At 34.2% G+C, this 20483-nt stretch overlaps 1 protein-coding gene across 1 annotated transcript in view; it reads left to right on the plus strand.

The window, feature by feature from the left end:
* The window catches only part of LOC139840989 (uncharacterized), a 33184-nt gene extending 13891 nt beyond the window's left edge, over positions 1–19293 (plus strand). The window contains exon 4 of the mRNA XM_071831225.1: positions 18899–19293. Coding sequence (XP_071687326.1) covers positions 18899–19293 — 395 coding nt within the window. The remainder of the gene's footprint in view (positions 1–18898) is intronic.
* The last annotated feature ends 1190 nt before the right edge of the window (positions 19294–20483 follow it).

Consider the following 20483-nt stretch of genomic DNA (forward strand, 5'->3'; position numbering starts at 1 on the left):
GAACGAGTAATGGCGGAACAAGTAGTGTCGGAGCAAGTTATGCCAATGTAGTTTGTTATAAATGTGGAAAACCGGGCCACATTATTAGAAATTGCCCGAACCAGGAGAACACGAATGGACAAGGCCGCAGAAGAGTTTTCAATATTAATGCGGCAGAGGCACAGGAAGACCCGGAGCTTGTTACGAGTACGTTTCATATTGACAATAAATCTGCTTACGTTTTATTTGATTCAGGTGCGGATAGAAGCTATATGAGTAGAGATTTTTGTGCTAAATTAAGTTGTCCATTGACGCCTTTGGATAGTAAATTTTTACTCGAATTAGCAAATGGTAAATTAATTTCAGCAGATAATATATGTCGGAATCGAGAAATTAAACTGGTTAGCGAAACATTTAAGATTGACTTGATACCAGTAGAGTTAGGGAGTTTTGATGTGATAATCGGTATGGACTGGTTGAAAGAAGTGAAAGCAGAGATCGTTTGTTACAAAAATGCAATTCGCATTATACGAGAAAAAGGAAAACCCTTAATGGTGTACGGAGAAAAGGGCAACACGAAGCTACATCTTATTAGTAATTTGAAGGCACAAAAACTAATAAGAAGAGGTTGCTATGCTGTTCTAGCACACGTCGAGAAAGTACAAACTGAAGAAAAGAGCATTAATGATGTTCCCGTCGCAAAAGAATTTCCCGATGTATTTCCGAAAGAATTACCGGGATTACCCCCACATCGATCCGTTGAATTTCAAATAGATCTTGTATCAGGAGCTGCACCAATAGCTCGTGCTCCTTACAGACACGCACCCAGCGAGATGAAAGAACTGCAAAGCCAATTACAAGAACTTTTAGAGCGTGGTTTCATTCGACCAAGCACATCACCGTGGGGAGCTCCTGTTTTGTTTGTCAAGAAGAAAGATGGTACATTCAGGTTGTGTATCGACTACCGAGAGTTGAACAAACTTACCATCAAGAACCGCTACCCACTACCGAGAATCGACGACTTATTTGATCAACTACAAGGCTCGTCTGTTTATTCAAAGATTGACTTACGTTCCGGGTATCATCAAATGCGGGTGAAAGAAGATGATATTCCAAATACTGCATTCAGAACACGTTACTGTCATTACGAGTTTATGGTCATGCCATTTGGTTTAACTAATGCACCAGCTGTGTTCATGGACCTTATGAACCGAGTGTGTGGACCATACCTTGACAAGTTTGTCATTGTTTTCATTGATGACATACTTATTTACTCAAAGAATGACCAAGAACACGGTGAACATTTGAGAAAGGTGTTAGAAGTATTGAGGAAGGAAGAATTGTACGCTAAGTTTTCAAAGTGCGCATTTTGGTTGGAAGAAGTTCAATTCCTCGGTCACATAGTGAACAAAGAAGGTATTAAGGTGGATCCGGCAAAGATAGAAACTGTTGAAAAGTGGGAAACCCCGAAAACTCCGAAACACATACGCCAGTTTTTAGGACTAGCTGGTTACTACAGAAGGTTCATCCAAGACTTTTCCAGAATAGCAAAACCCTTGACTGCATTAACGCATAAAGGGAAGAAATTTGAATGGAATGATGAACAAGAGAAAGTGTTTCAGTTATTGAAGAAAAAGCTAACTACGGCACCTATATTGTCATTGCCTGAAGGGAATGATGATTTTATGATTTATTGTGACGCATTAAAGCAAGGTCTCGGTTGTGTATTAATGCAACGAACGAAGGTGATTGCTTATGCGTCTAGACAATTGAAGATTCACGAACAAAATTATACGACGCATGATTTGGAATTAGGCGCGGTTGTTTTTGCATTAAAGACTTGGAGGCACTACTTATATGGGGTCAAAAGTATTATATATACCGACCACAAAAGTCTTCAACACATATTTAATCAGAAACAACTGAATATGAGGCAGCGTAGGTGGATTGAATTATTGAATGATTACGACTTTGAGATTCGTTACCACCCGGGGAAGGCAAATGTGGTAGCCGATGCCTTGAGCAGGAAGGACAGAGAACCCATTCGAGTAAAATCTATGAATATAATGATTCATAATAACCTTACTACTCAAATAAAGGAGGCGCAACAAGGAGTTTTAAAAGAGGGAAATTTAAAGGATGAAATACCCAAAGGATCGGAGAAGCATCTTAATATTTGGGAAGACGGAACCCGGTATAGGGCTAAAAGGATTTGGGTACCAAAATTCGGAGATATGAGAGAAATGGTACTTAGAGAAGCTCATAAAACCAGATACTCAATACATCCTGGAACGGGGAAGATGTACAAGGATCTCAAGAAACATTTTTGGTGGCCGGGTATGAAAGTCGATGTTTCTAAATACGTAGGAGAATGTTTGACGTGTTCTAAGGTCAAAGCTGAGCATCAGAAACCATCAGGTCTACTTCAACAACCCGAAATCCCGGAATGGAAATGGGAAAACATTACCATGGATTTCATCACTAAATTGTCAAGGACTGCAAGTGGTTTTGATACTATTTGGGTAATAGTTGATCGTCTCACCAAATCAGCACACTTCCATCCAATAAGAGAAGATGACAAGATGGAGAAGTTAGCACGATTGTATTTGAAGGAAGTCGTCTCCAGACATGGAATACCAATCTCTATTATCTCTGATAGGGATGGCAGATTTATTTCAAGATTCTGGCAGACATTACAGCAAGCATTAGGAACTCGTCTAGACATGAGTACTGCCTATCATCCACAAACTGATGGGCAGAGCGAAAGGACGATACAAACGCTTGAAGACATGCTACGAGCATGTGTTATTGATTTCGGAAACAATTGGGATCGACATCTACCGTTAGCAGAATTTTCCTACAACAACAGCTACCATTCAAGCATTGAGATGGCGCCGTTTGAAGCAATTTATGGTAGAAAGTGCAGGTCTCCGATTTGTTGGAGTGAAGTGGGGGATAGACAGATTACGGGTCCGGAGATAATACAAGAAACTACCGAGAAAATCATCCAAATTCAACAAAGATTGAAAACCGCCCAAAATCAACAAAAGAGCTACGCTGACATTAAAAGAAAAGATATAGAATTTGAAATTGGAGAGATGGTCATGCTTAAAGTTGCACCTTGGAAAGGCGTTGTTCGATTTGGTAAACGAGGGAAATTAAATCCAAGGTATATTGGACCATTCAAGATTATTGATCGTGTCGGACTAGTAGCTTACCGACTTGAGTTACCTCAACAACTCGCGGCTGTACATAACACTTTCCACGTCTCAAATTTGAAGAAATTTTTTGCTAAAGAAGATCTCACTATTCCGTTGGACGAAATCCAAATCAATGAAAAACTTCAATTCATTGAAGAACCCGTCGAAATAATGGATCGTGAGGTTAAGAGACTTAAACAAAACAAGATACCGATTGTTAAGGTTTGATGGAATGCTCGTAGAGGACCCGAGTTCACCTGGGAGCGTGAAGATCAGATGAAGAAGAAATACCCGCATCTATTTCCAGAAGATTCGTCAACACCTTCAACAGCTTAAAATTTCGGGACGAAATTTATTTAACGGGTAGGTACTGTAGTGACCCGAACTTTTCCATGTTTATATATATTAATTGAGATTGATATTTACATGATTAAATGTTTCTAACATGTTAAGCAATCAAATTTGTTAAGACTTGATTAATTGAAATATGTTTCATATAGACAATTGACCACCCAAGTTGACCGGCGATTCACGAATGTTAAAACTTGTAAAAACGACATGACGATATATATATGGATATACATATGGTTAACATGATATTATGATAAGTAAGTATCTCCATAAGTATATTAACAATGAGTTATATACATATAAACAAGACTACTAACTTAAGGATTTCGAAACGAGACATATATGTAACGATTATCGTTGTAACGACATTTAAATGTATATATATCATATTAAGATATATTAATATATCATAATATCATGATAATATAATAATTTAACATCTCAATAGATATAATAAACAATGGGTTAACAACATTAATTGAGATCGTTAACTTAAAGGTTTCAAAACAACACTTACATGTAACGACTAACGATGACTTAACGACTCAGTTAAAATGTATATACATGTAGTGTATTTAGAGGTATTAAAATACTTTTGGAAGACTTCAAGACATATATCAAAACACTCATACTTAACGAAAATGGTTACAGTTACTTTCCCATTCTTTTCTTTCATCAAGAATTCTAGTCGTATTCTTACCCGTATTATACACAGCTTCAAAACGTACTTACTATGGGTATATACCAATAGGAACTAGCATGGGATTCCACTCTTGATTATGTCATGTATGACTAATCAATTTTAACTTCTACCATGAGCTAGTCAACTAACTAGAACTCCTTTTAACCCCACTCACCACTCACCAATTACCACTCACCATTCACTCCATTTCACTTTCAATTCTCTTTCTAATTCTCTCTCAACACACACACACACACTATTATGAACGTATTTTTCCTGTAGTTAATCACCATCTTCATCAAAAATTACTTCAAGAATCAAGCTATAATCATCATAGGAAGAACACTTCAAGAACACTTCAAAAATCCCTTCAAGTTTACTAATTTACTTCCAAGCTTTCTAATCCATTCCAAGTAATCATCTAAGATCAAGAAACCTTTGTTATATACAGTAGGTTATCTTTCTTATTCAAGGTAATATTCATATTCAAACTTTGATTCAATTTCTATAACTATAAACTATCTTAATTCGAGTAAAAATCTTACTTGAACTTGTTTTTGTGTCATGATCCTACTTCAAGAACTTTCAAGCCATCCAAGATCCTTTGAAGCTAGATCATTTCTTGTCACTTCCAGTAGGTTTACCTACTAAACTTGAGGTAGTAATGATGTTCATAACATCATTCGATTCATATATATAAAACTATCTTATTCGAAGGTTTAAACTCGTAATCACTAGAACATAGTTTAGTTAATTCTAAACTTGTTCGCAAACAAAAGTTAATCCTTCTAACTTGACTTTTAAAATTAACTACACACATGTTCTATATCTATATGATATGTTAACTTAATGATTTAAAACCTGGAAACACGAAAAACACCGTAAAACCGGATTTACGCCGTCGTAGTAACACCGCGGGCTGTTTTGGGTTAGTTAATTAAAAACTATGATAAACTTTGATTTAAAATTTGTTATTCTGAGAAATGATTTTTATTATGAACATGAAACTATATCCAAAAATTATGGTTAAACTCAAAGTGGAAGTATGTTTTCTAAAATGGTCATCTAGACGTCGTTCTTTCGACTGAAATGACTACCTTTACAAAAACGACTTGTAACTTATTTTTCCGACTATAAACCTATACTTTTTCTGTTTAGATTCATAAAATAGAGTTCAATATGAAACCATAGCAATTTGATTCACTCAAAACGGATTTAAAATGAAGAAGTTATGGGTAAAACAAGATTGGATAATTTTTCTCATTTTAGCTACGTGAAAATTGGTAACAAATCTATTCCAACCATAACTTAATCAACTTGTATTGTATATTATGTAATCTTGAGATACCATAGACACGTATACAATGTTTCGACCTATCATGTCGACACATCTATATATATTTCGGAACAACCATAGACACTCTATATGTGAATGTTGGAGTTAGCTATACAGGGTTGAGGTTGATTCCAAAATATATATAGTTTGAGTTGTGATCAATACTGAGATACGTATACACTGGGTCGTGGATTGATTCAAGATAATATTTATCGATTTATTTCTGTACATCTAACTGTGGACAACTAGTTGTAGGTTACTAACGAGGACAGCTGACTTAATAAACTTAAAACATCAAAATATATTAAAAGTGTTGTAAATATATTTTGAACATACTTTAATATATATGTATATATTGTTATAGGTTCATGAATCAACAGTGGCCAAGTCTTACTTCTCGACGAAGTAAAAATCTGTGAAAGTGAGTTATAGTCCCACTTTTAAAATCTAATATTTTTGGGATGAGAATACATGCAGGTTTTATAAATGATTTACAAAATAGACATAAGTACGTGAAACTACATTCTATGGTTGAATTATCGAAATCGAATATGCCCCTTTTTATTAAGTCTGGTAATCTAAGAATTAGGGAACAGACACCCTAATTGACGCGAATCCTAAAGATAGATCTATTGGGCCTAACAAACCCCATCCAAAGTACCGGATGTTTTAGTACTTCGAAATTTATATCATATCCGAAGGGTGTCCCGGAATGATGGGGATATTCTTATATATGAATCTTGTTAATGTCGGTTACCAGGTGTTCACCATATGAATGATTTTTATCTCTATGTATGGGATGTGTATTGAAATATGAAATCTTGTGGTCTATTATTATGATTTGATATATATAGGTTAAACCTATAACTCACCAACATTTTTGTTGACGTTTTAAGCATGTTTATTCTCAGGTGATTATTAAGAGCTTCCGCTGTCGCATACTTAAATAAGGACGAGATTTGGAGTCCATGCTTGTATGATATTGTATAAAAACTGCATTCAAGAAACTTATTTTGTTGTAACATATTTGTATTGTAAACCATTATGTAATGGTCGTGTGTAAACAGGATATTTTAGATTATCATTATTTGATAATCTACGTAAAGCTTTTTAAACCTTTATTGATGAAATAAAGGTTATGGTTTGTTTTAAAATGAATGCAGTCTTTGAAAAACGTCTCATATAGAGGTCAAAACCTCGCAACGAAATCAATTAATATGGAACGTTTTTAATCAATAAGAACGGGACATTTCAGTTAAGGCTAAACCTTATGTTAAACCATACCAACCACCACTTCCTTACCCGAGTAAAATGAGAAAAGAAAGACTTGAAGGCGAGCAATTCAAATTCTTGGATATGTTTAAACAAATAAATGTAAATCTTCCTTTCATTGATGTAATTTCAGGAATGCCTAGATATGCTAAATTTCTGAAAGATCTTATCACAAATAGAAAGAAAATGGAAGAAGTCTCGGCTGTTACTATGAATGCTAATTGTTCTGCAGTGCTGTTGAATAAGATACCAGAAAAATTATCTGATCCAGGAAGTTTCACAATTCCATGTTTTCTGGGTAGTCTTAGTTCAATAGAAGCATTGGCAGACTTAGGTGCTAATATAAATCTAATGCCGTATTCACTATACGCTAAACTAGACCTTGGAGAATTGAAACCAACACGAATAAGCATACAACTAGCCGATCGATCAGTAAAATATCATAGAGGGATAATGGAGAACATGCTAGTTAAAGTTGGTAATTTAGTATTTCCAGTAGATTTTGTTATTCTGGACATGGAAGAAGATTCTCGAGTTCCTCTCATATTAGGAAGACCATTCTTAAACACAGCTAAAGCAATAATAGACGTGTTTGGAAAGAAACTGACCCTAAGTATAGAGGAAGAGAGTGTCACCTTTTCTGTTGATAGAGCCATGCAACAACCGCAATCTGCAGATGATACATGTTATTATATTCAAACAATAGATTCACATGTAGAATTGTTAGAAGAATTTCCAGAATTACAAGGAACAGGAGAATGTTCTTTAGGAGAAGGAACTGAACCAATTGATGAAGCTGAAATGTTAGCTACACTTATGGCTAATGGATATGAACCAACAACAGAAGAAATTCAAATGCTAAAAGAGGAAGACAGATATCGATATAAATCATCGATAGAAGAACCACCGACATTAGAGTTAAAGCCATTTCCAAACCACTTGGAATATGATTATTTACATGGTGAATCCGAATTACCTTTAATAATATCGTCTTCTCTTAATGAAAATGAAAAATCTCAACTCATTTCTGTGCTAAAAGCTCATAAACCAGCTATTGCATGGAAAATTCATGATATTAAAGGAATAAGTCCTTCATATTGCACACATAAAATCCTTATGGAAAAAGGTCATAAAACGTATGTGCAAAAGACTAAATCCTAATATGAAAGATGTTGTTAAGAAAGAAATTATTAAACTGCTTGATGCAGGTTTAATTTATCCAATCTCTGATAGTCCATGGGTAAGCCCAGTTCAATGCGTACCTAAGAAGGGTGGCATGACTGTCATCACAAATGAGAAAAATGAGCTTATTCCTACTAGGACTGTAACAGGATGGCGTGTTTGTATTGATTATAGAAAATTAAATGATGCCACCAGAAAAGATCACTTTCCCTTACCTTTCATTGATCAAATGTTAGAAAGATTAGCCGGAAATAGTTACTATTGTTTCCTTGATGGTTTTTCCGGATATTTTCAAATTCCAATAGCACCCGAGGACCAAGAGAAAACCACATTCACGTGCCCTTATGGTACTTTTTCGTACAAACGCATGCCATTTGGACTTTGCAACGCCCCTGCAACCTTTCAAAGGTGCATAATGGCGATTTTTCACGACATGATAGAAGAATGCATGGAAGTTTTCATGGATGACTTTTCAGTCTTCGGTGATACATTTGAAACATGTCTACTTAATCTTGAACGAATGCTTATTAGATGCGAACAATCAAATCTAGTTCTTAATTGGGAGAAATGTCATTTCATGGTTAAAGAAGGCGTCGTTCTTGGACATAAAATCTCAAAGGAAGGAATGGAAGTGGATAGAGCTAAAGTAGATGTAATTGCTAAACTTCCACATCCCACCAATGTTAGAGGAGTTAGGAGTTTTCTAGGGCATGTCGGTTTTTACCGACGTTTCATAAAAGTTTTTTCTAAAATTGCCACTCCTATGAATAAACTCCTAGAAAAAGATGCTCCATTTATCTTTTCAGATGAATGCATCAAATCTTTTAATATTCTTAAAGAAAAACTCACTAATTCGCCGATTATGATAACTCCAAATTGGAATCTACCATTTGAACTAATGTGCGATGCAAGTGATTTTGCAATGGGAGCCGTTTTAGGACAAAGAATTGAAAAACGATTTCAACCTATTTATTATGCTAGTTAGACGTTACAAGGAGCACAAACGAATTACACAACTACTGAAAAAGAACTCCTTGCTATTGTCTTTGCTTTTGACAAATTTCGTTCATATCTCGTTCTAGCTAAAACGGTGGTCTATACTGACCATTCTGCTCTTAGATACCTATTTTCGAAACAAGATGCTAAACCAAGATTATTCCGTTGGATCTTACTCTTACAAGAGTTCGATATTGAAATCCGAGACAAAAAGGGAGCAGAAAATCTCCCCGCTGATAATCTTTCTCGTCTTGAAAATCCCGAATTAGAAGTTCTAAATGAATCAGCCATACAAGACAACTTTCCTGATGAATATCTATTGAAGATAGATTATAATGAAATTCAATGGTTTGCAGACTATGCAAACCACTTAGTATGTGGATTCCTTGAAAAAGGATTATCGTACCAAAAACGAAAGAAATTCTTCAATGATATAAAACACTATTTCTGGGAAGATCCACATTTGTTTAAAAGTTGTCCCGATGGAATAATACGCCGATGTGTATTCGGAGATGAAGCTAGTCAAATCTTAAACCATTGTCACACAGGACCAACAAGAGGGCATTATGGGCCTCAGCTCACAGCAAGAAAAGTTTACGATGCTGGATTCTATTGGCCTACAATTTTCAAAGACGCACACTTCTTTGCAAATCCTGTGATGCTTGTCAAAGGGCCGGAAAAATAAGTCAACGTGATGAAATGCCACAAAATGTCATTCAAGTATGTGAAGTATTTGACATTTGGGGTATTGACTTTATGGGTCCATTTCCAAAATCTCATAATAATCTCTACATTCTCGTTGCCATTGATTATGTATCTAAATGGGCGGAAGCACAAGCTCTCCCGACTAATGATGCACGAGTTGTAGTCAATTTTTTAAAATGTTTTTTTGCCAGGTTTGGAACACCGAAAGCTTTAATAAGTGATCGGGGTACTCATTTCTGTAATAATCAACTTGAGAAAGTTCTCAAAAGATATGGAGTAACTCATAAAATCTCCACTGCTTATCATCCACAAACAAGTGGACAAGTTGAAAATACCAACCGAGCATTAAAACGTATTCTAGAGAAAACCGTAGGATCAAATCCGAAGGAATGATCCATTAAATTGGAGGATGCACTCTGGGCTTTTAGAACAGCCTACAAAACTCCAATTGGAACCACACCTTTTAGACTCGTTTACAGAAAAGCATGTCATCTTCCAGTAGAAATTGAACACAAAGCATTTTGGGCTTTGAAGACATGTAATCTTGATTTACATGAAGCTGGACGTTTACGATTAAGTCAAATAAATAAATTAGAGGAATTAAGACATGAAGCATACGAAAATTCGTTAATCTATAAAGAAAGAACGAAGAAATGGCATGATAAAAGAATCAGAAGTTCAAAAGAATTTAAGGAAGGAGACCGAGTTCTTCTTTTCAATTCACGATTCAAGCTATTTCCTGGAAAATTGAAATCAAGATGGTCTGGACCATTCATAGTCAAAAGAGTTTTCCCATATGGAACAATAGAGTTAATAAATTCAAATGGGATTGAATTTAAAGTTAATTGTCACAGAGTTAAACATTACGTACATGATCCGATGGAAGTTGACAACGAAGTTAATCACAATTTCAACACCACAGCTAACTAAGTGTGGGGAGGTTCGAATCTTTTTAGGGTAATATGTATTTCTGTTAGAGTTAGATATTCTGTTTTCGTGTAGTTCTCGAGAATGGAATCCGAATGGTCTTTCCCTAGCAGACCCTAAAGAACTAGTCTTCTCCCCCCATTCTGAATTTTTAATTTTTTTAGGTTTTACGAGATGAAGAATTCCTGTGAACTAAACCATGGTCTAATGCTACACCCTTTAATCACTAAACGGAATAATGACACCCTTCCAAGTGAATTGGTATCATTAAACAGAGGCAAATTGGACGGAGTAAGAAAAGAATCCAGGAACGAAAATAATAAGTTACATTTTGGTAAAGGAAAATCAAAATCCGAATTTTGGTAAGAGCACGACACCTTGAAAGATGTCACAAATGCGGAAAATGGTCACACGAAGGTAAATGTTCAAATAATCAAACATATTCAAATACCGAATTTGTTACTTTATGCAGAGAAGGACCGTTCATATGTTTCGAAGAAAAATCGTTGAATGCTCGAGGTTATGCCTATGTAGCTATGGAAAACCAATTAGTCCGACTATCTTATGAGTGGACTAAAGTAGGTCACTGAGAATTCTATCTCACAGGTAAGTATGTACAGTTTTTATTTTTATTTTATTGCTTTTAACCTTTTGATATTAAACGCTAAATTGTTCGCTATAAAGTATTAAATTGGAATTCAATAAAATTAGGTATGCGTAACCGAAATTATTGATATCATACAAAAATTTATTACATCACAGCTAAATTTACCGTTTATTCTTAAGGTATAAATATCTTTAATCAATCAACCCAAAATATTTCAGAAATTCGTCAGGAGTAAAACTAGGTAATATAGCCGAAATTACTTTACCGAAAAGAGGGGCATATATTTTTGATAATATTTGATTGATTAAAGTGGGATAAAAGACCAAAAAGATTTTTAATTTTATTTTTACTTTGTTTTTAAAATTAATATTAAAATTATTATTGTAAACTTTTTTAAAATCAATATATTTAAGTTTGTAAATATTTAAAAAAAATTAATATTTTTAATATAAGTTTGTATGTATAAAAACAAAAATATAATATGAATTTGGTGTAAATTTTTAATAATATTAATATGAATTTTTAATTTTATGCATTTTAAATTTAAGTTTGGTGTGAATTTAAAAACAAAAATTTACTTTATTTCGTTAAGTTAAAAATATGATTTTTAAAATTCGTCGTAAGTTGAAGACTAGGTCATTGAACCGAAATTGCTTTACCCAAGGGAGGGACGAGAACTTTTATTATCATTATTTTTAGCCTTATTGAATTAAAGTATGCCAAAAACATTTAAAATACTCAAAAATCTTTGCTTTTAAAACTGAGCTTAAAAATGACAAATTTTAAAATTTTGTCGAGGGACGGACTAGGACATCGTTCCGAAACGTCCTCACTCCTAAAAAGAACAAATTTTTAAAAATTAATTTAAATATATGTTTTATTAAGTAAGGGTTTTTGTTAAAAAAAAAAAAAATTAAAGGCAAAAATCACTGTACCCGAACCCCATGCGATCGCATGGGATTTGGCCTTCTAATCCATGCGATCGCATGGAGCTGGAATTTTGGCCAGAAACCAAAGGCAGTCTGTTCTACTCTCTTCACAAACACACACAATATACACGAACACATACACATATTATCTCCTAAAATCACCCTTTTAACACCAAAATTCACCAAATTTCTCGCTACAATCCGCTACAAACATGAATTTGATAAGAAGTTTATCAAAAAGGGTAACAATTTCATCCCTAAACCTCTTTAAATTTGATTTTTAGTGTTCTTGAGCTATATTTTTCCTAATTTGATTTTGTTAATTTCTAGTGTAATTAGAGTTAAATTGTTAGTATTTTATGCATGTATAACCTACATTGATGCTATTTAACATGATTTGAAGTCAAAAACTTCAAAAATTTTAGAAATCTAGGGTTTGTGTTCTTGAGCAATTTGGGGCTTTTTGATATAAACAGGTTATGGCCGATTTTTGTCATGAATTATTGACAAATTAAGTAGTGCAACATGTTTAGGTAGCTAAATGATCCAAACTTTGATCCTAAACATGATTTTTGAGAATTAAAGTGGACTTTGTAAGTCCAAAATTCATGAACTTGATTAATTTGATATAATTGCCATTTGAGACTTGTTTAATTGCCAGTAAAGGTTGTTTTAACATGTTATTTGAGTTGAATGCTTATGAACTTTGTAAACATTTTCATTTATGCTTATTTGAAAAAGTGTAGAATTGTTAAAATTGTGAAAATACGTATAAGTTTAAGTTTGATTTAACATGTTATTGTAATTATGTTAATTTGTTATTTTGCTAACACTAATGCATATTTGGATGCACAAATTTTGTGTTTAATGTGTTTTGCAGAGATTTACTAATACTGAAACTGGAGGTTCATCATCATCATCTAGACGATCTGCTTTAAAACCTGAACCAGAAATGCAATATGAACCTGAACCGGAGCAACAACAGGAACCACAACAATAGCATGATCAACACGTACCTTATTATGATCCGCTACAATTTGTTTATGCCTTCATAGTATTTCCGATACATCCACCAATAGAATACCCAACAATTCCTGAACACACGTTGCATCCTAATCTGAGATTCGATAGAAGCTGGAGAGATTACCCATCATATCAAAGGAACAAATTCAAACTGCTATCAAAAAATGTAGAGGTGCCAAGGGTAATCGATTGGGATCCTTTAGAAAGGGTCCAACTAGCTAACTCAGTTAGGGAGCATCTGATTCAAAGGTATGTCAGTTCTTCTTTTACCGATTGGGAACGCCTATTCACCATTCGTAGGCCTGTATATAAGGAATGGTGTGTTGAGCTCATGAGTACTATAGCATTAAATGTAGATGTAGATAGGTTAGATGATAGAAGTTTTCTTAGGTTTATACTTGGCTGTAGGATGTACAGGATGTCCATGCTGGACATGACCAGGGCATTACAGATTTACACTCCTAGTGAATTGCTACTACCCGATTGTATGAATTTGATTTATCGTGGTGAAAGGGTAGATAGGAATTTTGACGCGAACGCCGTTTGGAGGCGTATGTCAAACTATAATGTTTTTACGCTGGGAGGAAAAGACTCCTACTTACATATTAACAAAGCCGAACTTCGTATAATTCATAGATTTCTGGCTAACTCGATTACACAGAGAGGTCACAACAAGGAGAAAATGACCTTACATGATTTATTTTACCTAAAGTGTATTCAAGACCCAAGAAGCTTTGTTAATATCCCCTATTGTATTGGTTTTTATTTGTCTAAGATGATGGAAGGAATACAGGAAGGGGGGATTATAGGAGGAGGTATTTTTGTTACTCTCATTGGAGAGTATTTAGGTGTAAATAGGAACCAAGGGGGTCTACTTTTGGAATGTAGGGAACAGGTTGAGCCTTTAGGGTTGAAGTTCTATTAGGGTGCTAAGGTATTAAAGAGCGGACACAACCAGGCAGTACCCTATGAAGGTAGTCATCCTCAGGTAGAGAGAGTTTCAGATGAGGAAATGGAGGAAGCGGATGACATTAGGGATGTCATTAGGGAGGCTATGACTGACGTCTACCAGCGTGTAGATGAGGTAGATATGACAAACGGGGAGAGATTTAGACGGATGGAGCAGTGGCAAGCCCGGAATGATTACGAACATTCCAGGCAACGACAGCATGATAGATGGGACTATCATCAGCGTCAGATTATGAGCAGGCTGTCACCTCTGGATCACTACGTTCCGACCCTACCCGCTTACTATCCTCCACACCAGCCCGAGATGAGACCACCATATACTCTCTACGACCCTAACCAGGCCTACCAGTACACCTATCACCAACCATGGAACCCGAACGACGACATGAATTGGAACCCCTATCCAGATTGATATAGTTCCAGTTGGTGATTTCTATGATTTTTATCTTTTTATGATTTTTATTTATGTTTAAACATATGATATTGTGATACATTAATGTATTATTTAATATTTTTATTATTTTGTACTAATATTTCATATTTGATTTGAAAGTGGGATTTTAAGTCCCATTTCAAATTACCATGCATGTCTATATTTGTATGTATGTATATTGTCAATTGTACACAACAGGGTAAAACATCGCATTTTCAAAGACTGACATTAAGTTCAGCAAAAGCTACTAATTTTGATGACAAAACGAAAAACAAATGTGATGTAACAACAAGACGGAATGAACAAATGATGTGCACCATTTATCATTCAACAAACAAACGCCAATATGTTTGGAAACTTTGGTAAAATTTAATCATTTTTCTACGCTAATCACCCTCAATAATTTAAATTGTTACTGATTTCTTGCAAATGAGGGCATTGCAAGATCTTAAGTGTGGGAAGGGGTTAAATTCTTTAGGATTTTTAAAATTTTTGACTTATACACTTGGTTACCATTAAAAATACTAGTAATGCAGTAGTTGTATTAGAATCTAGTCCTCTCTGATAATAAAGAACAGCCCTAGTCTTATATACTGACTACCAATTCTAGTAAAATTTTTCAAAATTTTCAATTAAATGAATTCAAAATCATGTTTATACATATTTATGAACGATAAAACTAGGTGTTAACACCGAAATTATTGTTACCTCGGAAAGGACATAAATTAAGAAACAACCCAAAATGTTAGAATTAATTTAAAATGGAATAGAGGACAATAAAAAGGAAAATAAAAGCCAAGTGTGGAAAAAATTTACCAAGTTATTTAAAAACATATATCACATATTTTTGTACAAATAATTGAAGATACTTTTGTTTTGGACAAAATTAACCGTTTTACCCGGTAAATTGTAAGATATTTGAAAGAAAGATGGATCTACACGATGAATCAATTCCATCATTAAAAGGAAGTAAAGTCTTCCGAAAAAGACACGCGCTTCTTGATTTAGGTCATGAAGTTGTCGTCCAGACCAGCTGTAGGTTGACGAAAAATCTAGAGAAGTCATCACTAAAATCAGTAGGAAATCCACAGACCTCAGCATCAAACAGGGTCGCTAAGTGGTCAGACTTATCCTAACCATGAGAGGATCTGTCTCGTAAAATGGGGAGGACGCCATACAAATTAGCTTGATAAGACTAATGAATCAGACCCCCAGAAAGGATAATCTCCTTAAAAGATTAAAAATCAGCTTTTAAGCCTGATATTACTCAATCCTAGAGATTGACTTTAAAGATTGAGAATTACAAACTCATGGAATTCGATGATATCTAAACTCGAGCTTGAACGAGAAAATATTTTGATCAAAATTACAAACCGATTTGTTTTCTGAAAACCCATTTTCAATGCGTTCATTACCATTGAACGTAAAATCCTAGGAATTCACCTGGAATTCATTAGGTCACCTGAACCAAATCGGGTGTCAACCGTAAGAACGGTGGTTGCATAGTATGGTCAAAGAACAGGACCTTGTGACAGACCGAAAAACTATAGGGTGAGCTTTACTATTGCTCCTACAAAGGATAGTAATTGCATTCGACACGTTATAGACCATAATTAAAAGCATGTCAGGGGACATTGCCTTAACAGTTGCTTGTTCAACGCTTTCCTTTACAACCGGACGGTAGTTTACCGAAAGGTAATATACGGAGCAAGTATACTGGACGTGTTGCTTTCCTAATACAAGGTTAGCAAGTGGGTGACACAAAACTATAAGTTTTGAGCTAAAATTTTCAAATCTAAAACCCACAAAACCCACAAAAACATTTTGCAACACCGGTGAAGGGTTATTCCGGAAAACCTGTCTAGGGTAAAATCTAGCTTGAATTTTTAAAAGATCAAATGTTTTCATAAAGATCCAATTTCCTTAAGGATCTAAATTTTTATAGTCATGTGGGGCTGTAAACCACATCGTTATTACCATTGTTCATACCGCCGTATAGAAATCACTGATGTACAAAGTGTGAAGAATAAAGAAGTGATTCTAGTATTCTTATTTCAAGACTATATTGCTTGAGGACAAGCAACGCTCAAGTGTGGGAATATTTGATAATGCTAAAAACGAACATATATTTCATAGCATTATCCCTCAAGAAAGACAAGCTTTTAGTTGCAATTGTTCTATTTACAAGTGATATTCGTTTAAATAATAAAAGGTGAAGACAAAAGACAGATTCGACGAATTGAAGACGCAAATGACTAAAAAGCTCAAAAGTACAAAGTACAATCAAAGTGGTTCCAATTATTGATAAGAAACGTCTCAAAATTACAAGAGTACAAGATGCGAAATGCAAAGTACAAGATATTAAATTATACGCAAGGACGTTCGAAAATCCGGAACCGGGACCAAAGTCAACTCTCAACACTCGACGCAACGGACTAAAAATTACAAGTCAACTATGCACATAAATATAATATAATATTTAAATAATTCTTAAAATTATTTATATATTATATATTATATTTAAAACCGTCGGCAGAATGCAAACAAAGACATGTGAGTTGGAATCCCAGGCCATGCGATCGCATGGCCTGCATGAGATAATCTCATGCGATCGCATGAGCCAAAAATTCAGGCCACATGCTATAAATTTCGCAGTTTTGAGCGATCTTTTACACATCTTTTTCTTTCCTTTCTCTCATACGTATATATATATATATATATATATATATATATATATATATATATATATATATATATATATTAATTTTAATTTTAATTTTAATTTTAATTCTAATAATAAGGGTATGTTAGCGAATGTTGTAAGGGTATAAGTCGAAATTCTGTCCGTGTAACGCTACGCTATTTTTAATCACTGTAAGTTATGGTTAATGTTATTTTTAAATTAATGTCTCGTAGCTAAGTTATTATTATGCTTATTTAATGCCGAAGTAATCGTGATGTTGGGCTAAATATTAAAATTGGGTAATTGGGCTTTGGACCATAATTGGAGTTTGGATAAAAGAACGACACTTGTGGAAATTAGACTATGGACTATTAATGGGTTTTATATTAACTAAATGATACCTCGTTGATTTAATATATATACTTATAATTTGACGTATTTATATATAACCACATACGCTTGACTGGACACGGTGGGCGGGATATCTATAAATACCAATAATGTTCATTTTACCGGACACGGAACTGGATTAATAGTTAATAGATTTGTTGAAACAGGGGTGGATTACATTCAAGGGTAATTGGTGTAATTGTTAACAAAGTAGTAAAACCTTGGTTTACACGCAGTCGATAACCTGGTGTATTCATTAAACAAAGTATTAAGACCTTGTTACAATTTGAATCCCCAATTAGTTGGAATATTTGACTTCGGGAATAAGAATAATTTGACGAAGACTTTCGCACTTTATGATTATGATTGATGGACTATTATGGACAAATCCGTATGGACATATCGAATAATCCAGGACAAAGGACAATTAATCCATGGGAATAAACTAAAAACAACACGTCAAACATCATGATTACGGAAGTTTAAATAAGCATAATTCCTTTATTTCATATTTAATTTCCTTTATTTCATATTTAATTGCACTTTTAATTATCGCACTTTTATTTATTGTCATTATATTTAATTGAACTTTTAATTATCGTACTCTTTAATTGTCGTACTTTTTATTTATCGCATTTTTATTTATCGCAATTTCATTATCGTTATTTACTTTACGCTTTAAAATTAAGTTATATTTATTTTTTAATATTTTACATTAGGTTTTAACTGCGACTAAAGTTTTAAAATTGACAAACCGGTCATTAAACGGTAAAAACCCCCTTTTATAATAATAATACTACTTATATATATTTTCGTATTTTTACAATTATAAGTTAAAAATATAGCGTTAAGCTTGGCTAAAGATCCCTGTGGAACGAACCGGACTTACTAAAAACTACACTACTGTACGATTAGGTACACTGCCTATAAGTGTTGTGGCAAGGTTTAGGTATATCCACTCTATAAATAAATAAATCACTTGTGTAAAATTGTATCGTATTTAATAGTATTTCCTTGTAAAAATTATAACTATTTTATACACCACCTCGCACACATCAAAAACCTATCTTGGTTGCTTGGAGATAACAAAATGTTTATGTAGTTGATCTTGATGCTACAGAATCTGGTATTGATACTTGTCTTTATTCACAAACTGTTCCTGAGCTGAATTAGTTATGCCATAGAAGGCTTTCTCATTTAAATTTCAAAAATATAAATGAACTGTCTAAAAAAGGGTTGGTAAGAGGGCTGCCACAACTCTCCTACAAGAAGGATAAAGTCTGCTCTGCTTGTGTTAAGGGTAAACAAATCAAAGCTCATTTTCACTCTAAGACTATAACTACAATTGATGAACCACTTCATATGCTTCATATGGACCTCTTTGGACCTATGAACATTGGTAGTTTGAGTGGTAAGAAGTATACTCTGGTGATTGTTGATGAATACTCCAGGCTCACATGGGTAATTTTCTTGTATGCTAAAAGTGATGCACCTGAAGAAATCATTAACTTGATTAAGAAGGAGCAGGTACAAAAAGGCAAGCTGGCCAAACAATTAAAAAGTGATCATGGAACAGAGTTCAAGAATGCTACTCTTGTTGATTTTTGTAAAAGTGTTGGTATTGGTTAAAATTTCTCCGCTGTTAGAACACCATAACAAAATGGTGTTGCTGAAAGGAGAAATATGACTCTTATTGAAGCTGCAAGGACTATGTTGTGCCATGCAAATGTTGCTATCAGGTTTTGGGCAGAAGCAGTGAATACTGCTTGTTATACTAAAAATAGATCTATTATTGTCAAGAAGCATGTAAATACTCCTTATGGGCTTTATCACAAGAAAGTACATACTGTTCACTATTTTCAAATTTTTGGTTGTAAATGTTTCATTCTCAATCAAAGAGACTTGCTAGGTAAAATGGAACCTAAGTCTGATGAAGGCATTTTCAGGGGATATTCATCTGTTTCTAAAGCTTATAGAGCTTTTAACTCTAGAAGAAAGAAGATTGAGGAATCTATTCACATCACTTTTGATGAGAATTCTGTTGTTACAGATATCTCTGCTAATACAGATTCCAATATTTTGTTTGAACTCTCTCCTAAATTTGATGAGTCTGGCTTACAGACTTACTTTTCTGATCATGAACTTGAAGATGAAGATATTTGTGAAAAAGTCAATGACTCCTTGAATACTTCAAATGAGATTCCTTCTACTGAAGAAGAAGAAGTTGCTGATGTTTCCACTCAAACAAATACTGATGAAAGAGAAGTAAATACCGTCCCTATAGTTCATGGTTCGGAGAGTACAAGAAGATCTTCAAGATCTATTAATTCTCCAAGATATCTTGAGGATTATGTTGTAACACAAAAGGGCTACCAAAAGGAGGTTCTACTTCACAGACTCCTATGTCTGATAATGCAATTGTTAATTACTATTTGTATACAAGTTTTCTGTCTCTCATAGAGCCCAAAAAGGTTGCTGATGCTTTAAAGGATGATGACTGGATTGAAGCTATGACTGAAGAATTAATGGAATTTGAAAGAAATGAAGTGTGGACTTTGGTACCCAAGCCTGCAGGAAAGACTGCTATTGGAACTAGATGGGTTTAAAGGAATAAGGTTGATAAAGATGGTATTGTTGTAAGGAATAAAGCTAGACTGGTTGCTCAAGGTTATAGGCAAGAAGAGAGTATTGATTATGATGAGACTTTTGCTCCTGTTGCAAGAATAGAAGCAATCATACTCTTCTTATCTTATCCATCACACATGGACTTTGAAGTATCACAAATGGATGTAAAAAGTGCATTTTTGAATGGGAAACTA

Source organism: Rutidosis leptorrhynchoides, chromosome 4, assembly GCF_046630445.1.
Source record: "Rutidosis leptorrhynchoides isolate AG116_Rl617_1_P2 chromosome 4, CSIRO_AGI_Rlap_v1, whole genome shotgun sequence".
NCBI lineage: Eukaryota > Viridiplantae > Streptophyta > Magnoliopsida > Asterales > Asteraceae > Rutidosis > Rutidosis leptorrhynchoides.